At 40.5% G+C, this 3970-nt stretch overlaps 1 protein-coding gene across 12 annotated transcripts; it reads right to left on the reverse strand.

The window, feature by feature from the left end:
• On the reverse strand, positions 266 to 2770 carry LOC110430315. Of its 12 annotated transcripts, none has more exons than XR_002447664.1 (4): positions 1065 to 2770; positions 924 to 955; positions 596 to 658; positions 266 to 516 (listed from the first exon to the last, which is right to left on the reverse strand). XR_002447664.1 is itself a non-coding variant. In XM_021447835.1 (3 exons), exons 1-3 carry the CDS (start codon positions 2654 to 2656, stop codon positions 480 to 482), a joined length of 375 nt encoding a protein of 124 aa, XP_021303510.1. In that variant the 5' UTR covers positions 2657 to 2769; the 3' UTR covers positions 266 to 479. The 12 variants fall into 12 exon arrangements, 1 of the variants encoding a protein (XP_021303510.1); XR_002447660.1 differs by having other exon boundaries at positions 596 to 683; XR_002447665.1 differs by lacking the exon at positions 924 to 955.

The raw sequence follows: 3970 nt of genomic DNA on the forward strand, positions 1-3970 counted from the left end.
AACGTCACCTATTGAGCGTCAAGGATTAACCTCCGTGACGGTTTTGAGAAAACCGTCACAGATTAACAGAATTCGTGACGATCTCAAACCGTCACAATTAAGCCCAAGGCCTAGTTAGCCCAGCCCAAACCCATTACCTGTGACAGTTCTAAACCGTCATAGATAAATTGCCACATCATCTAGACTGCTTATGTGGACCATGACATGGATGCTTATATCACCATCTAGCCCAGCTATTTTTGTTGTAAGAAATCACAGACATTTATTGAATGATAAATATGATGACATTTCTTTATTACATTTCCAATTATAGATTTACAACCATTTGGTCAAATATGTTTATGTATATATAAATATTTACACATTGATGATGAAGCAATTTAAAAACAAGACTAATTCATACAACCAACAATTGTCTCTCCGTGCCGCAAATAAGCAAATAGGCAATGCAGCCGCCTCAATGGAATGATGCTCCTTCGTCAAGCATTTCTCCAATGTTGTTTATCCATCGATTCCCTTATTGAAAGCATGGATGGTCATTTTGTGCACTTGTCAAATTTTCTCCACTTATCAAAGAAATACAACCAGTAGCCACCTATCAGATCGTCGTGCGCTCCAGGATGGCGCTACAGCCGAACCAAGACATTGGAGCCGGATCCTGCGGTCGTGGTTAAACAGAGTAACTACAACAAAATAATATATTTTAGTTAACAATTGGAATGCAGAGAACTAAAACTACACAACCATGTAGAGAAGCAAACACTAATCCATAACGAGCAAGACAGGCAGAAAATGAGATACATGGATCATGTTTCCATGTAAACTGAATATTGTGGTCAATAAGTCTAGAGGAACCAACGCATGGCAAACAATAAAACAATAGAGCTTCATATAAACAAAAAATTGAAACTCTGAAAACTCACATTTGTATAAAAAGAATAAATGGCCATCAAATCTGAAAATTCACAAAATAAAATCTATGTAAAGTGATGCACTAACAGTGCTGAACTAACTCCAATGTGCGGCTGCACTAGTTACTGAATCCTAAATTGAAATGAACATACCAGAATACTATTGCTAAAGCTTTTGTCGTCATTGAAGAAAACCAATAGCTGCTGTCTGTCTACTCCTGTGGCTGTGGTTGGTGAATGGCAGCGAGAAAAACTACCCTTGAAAAGCACGAGCTGCTGCTGCACTAGTTAATAAAAACCTGCATTCTTTAGTTGTCAACATATTAATCAGACTTTAGAGAACTGACAACAAGAACAAATTGTAGCAGCTGCTGATTCTCGTTAGAGAGGAATACAACAGTCTGCTATTATTGCTACCTAAAAACCAAGGCAGGCAAAACGACTTGTAACCGAAGCGGCCATAACTAAAAGGTCAGAATGAGTTAAGCTGCTATTACATTGTAAAAAGACCACAACTTGTGCAGAGAATAAATCAAGCAAAATATTCAGACAACTAGCACTAAGAAATGTTGAATAAATGGTAACAGCCAGACCAGAGCACATGCTCATGCGTTCCATACTAAAACAATCATCTAAAATTGTGATGACAAAAGATACAAGCCAAAATGCATAGTATTATAGTAGCTTCACATATATCATATAACAAGCTAGATAGAAATACAAACGGTAACTGAAACTACATCCAAACTGATTCATACAAAGAATATAAAACTGAAAACTAAGTTAGGTATGCAAAATAAAAGCAGAGAGCTCTCTTAATGATATGAAATTTCCAACCAAAAAATCATAAAACAATACACAAGAATTTATTGAAGCTAATGTATAATTAGTTGGGCCAACTAAATTAATACTACCTACTTCCATAACACATTTGTGAAAATGGGAAGAAGTAGAGCCTGTATAAGTGAAGATAATTTTGGAATACATATAGGATTCACTTGTGTCCTCACAAATTTGTGTAAGACATTAATAGATCTTCATACCCACAGATGAATAAGACTATCACATAACATGAACCTCCAATCATGATAAGCATGCCGTAGCAAACAACATATTTGAAATAAAAAAATATATCTCTCATAAACTTCCAGTGTCGCTTTATTCCTCAACCCATGGGTCTGCATAGCATTTGATTAAAAATTACTCTAAAAAAACAAACATGGTCGAAGCTAAGATTTAAGTATCTCCTGGAATGTGAAATACTAGATTTTTAGGAATCCGAATGCAAGCTCTGGTCATTGCACTGGATGAGCAAAATCTGCAGTATTGGCATCATGGCACTTGGATTCATTCAGATCAGGTTCCGTCGAGCGTCAGACCCTGGCCGTGCAGATCCCTCACCACCGGCATGCTAGTAAAATCCCTGCAGAAAGATGGATATAGAACCACATGGGGGAACACATGAGTCACCTGAGCAGCTCGATGTGGACCAGTTTTGCCTTGAAGTGCTCGCTGCTGGACTTAACGTGGGGGTGGGACTGCTCCAGCGTCTGGATCGGCACCGAGCTCCTCCGCTCCAAGATACGGATCCGACGCCAAGATCCTCCGCTCGAGGGTCCAGATTCGGCGAGGGCTAGGTAGGCGGCGGCGCCCTCAGTTTCCTCCGTGGTGAAGGCTGGATGGAGTGCCGCCCTTGGTCGCCTCCTGCGCCATGCGTGTGCTGGCCTCCGAGGCCAAATCCACATTGGCGTGGGCAAGGGCCGGCGATGGCAACGAAGTTGTGGGGTTCACGGCGGCGGCTTTTGCGGTGTTGCAGAGAACGGAGGCAGCAGGGTATGTGCGGTTAGGTTTTCAGGATTGTTTATATATGTCAGCGGGTATTGGGCTTCGGGCTGGATATCCACTGCAGTAGCTCGATGTATTGCTGGAGTTGTGCGTCGTTTGTGACGGTTTGTGAATACGTCATAATGAATCCGTCACGGATTAAACGATTTCTTGTAGTGGATAGACTTGAATGGAACTTCATCTATGAAGCTCTCAAACGTAAAAATTTTAATGATGATTTCATTTCACTGATCATGCTTGCATTTGTTCTCCTCAATTCTCAGTTCTTGTCAATGATGAACCTACTGACCAGTTCATCTCTCAAAGGGGAATCAGACAGGGCTGTCCTCTCTCCCCCTCTCTTTTTTGTTATAGCCATCAATGAATTATCTCTAAGATTTCAGGAGGCCTTAAGAGCTAGCAGACTACAAGGTATCACCCTAGGACCTGGATGTCCACAGATCCACTCTCTTTTATTTGCAGATGACTTAATTCTTTGTGGCAATGCCACAATTCAAGAAGCGCAGGCCATGAAAGACATACTTAACGACTTCTGCAGCAGATCAGGTCAGTCACCCAACCTAAATAAATATCTATCCTGTTTAGCAAAAATGTTTCTAATCAAACCAAATAGCAAATCAAATCTATCTTTCCAGTATGTGACCTTCAACCTCATACTATGCATCTTGGTCATCCACTCATCTTTAGCCACAAGGACAAGAATAAAGCATATGAGTTCATTTACAACAAGTATATGGCTAAATTTGGCACTCTTAAATCTAACAAACTTAACCACACAGGCAGGCTCCAATACATCAAAGCTGTTCTTTCTTCCATCCTTGTTTATTACATGTCTATTGTTCTATTTTCTAATACTTTTATTGGAAAGATTAATACAATCATAAAAAGATTCTGGTGGGCTGGTGTGCAGGATGAGTATACCACTAGTCCTATTGCTTAGAGCATCTCCAACAGTTATACAATTGGAATTTGCTATTTGTTGGAGTTTGCCAAGTCCCTGAACGTTTTGCCAAAGGAAAAATAAGTTCATCTTCAAGTGTTTGGTATTTTTGACTTGGCATTTCCCAAAATAGTGGATCCAACTATTTTTGTCCGAGAATCTTTCATCTTCGCGGGAAATTCTCTCGTGCGTCGCGCGAGCGCTTTCTTTTTCGCGCGCAATTCCTTCGCCCGTCGCGCGCAATTCCTTCATCCGTCGCCACCAATTCTCTCGC

Source organism: Sorghum bicolor, chromosome 9, assembly GCF_000003195.3.
Source record: "Sorghum bicolor cultivar BTx623 chromosome 9, Sorghum_bicolor_NCBIv3, whole genome shotgun sequence".
In the NCBI taxonomy this organism is placed as follows: domain Eukaryota; kingdom Viridiplantae; phylum Streptophyta; class Magnoliopsida; order Poales; family Poaceae; genus Sorghum; species Sorghum bicolor.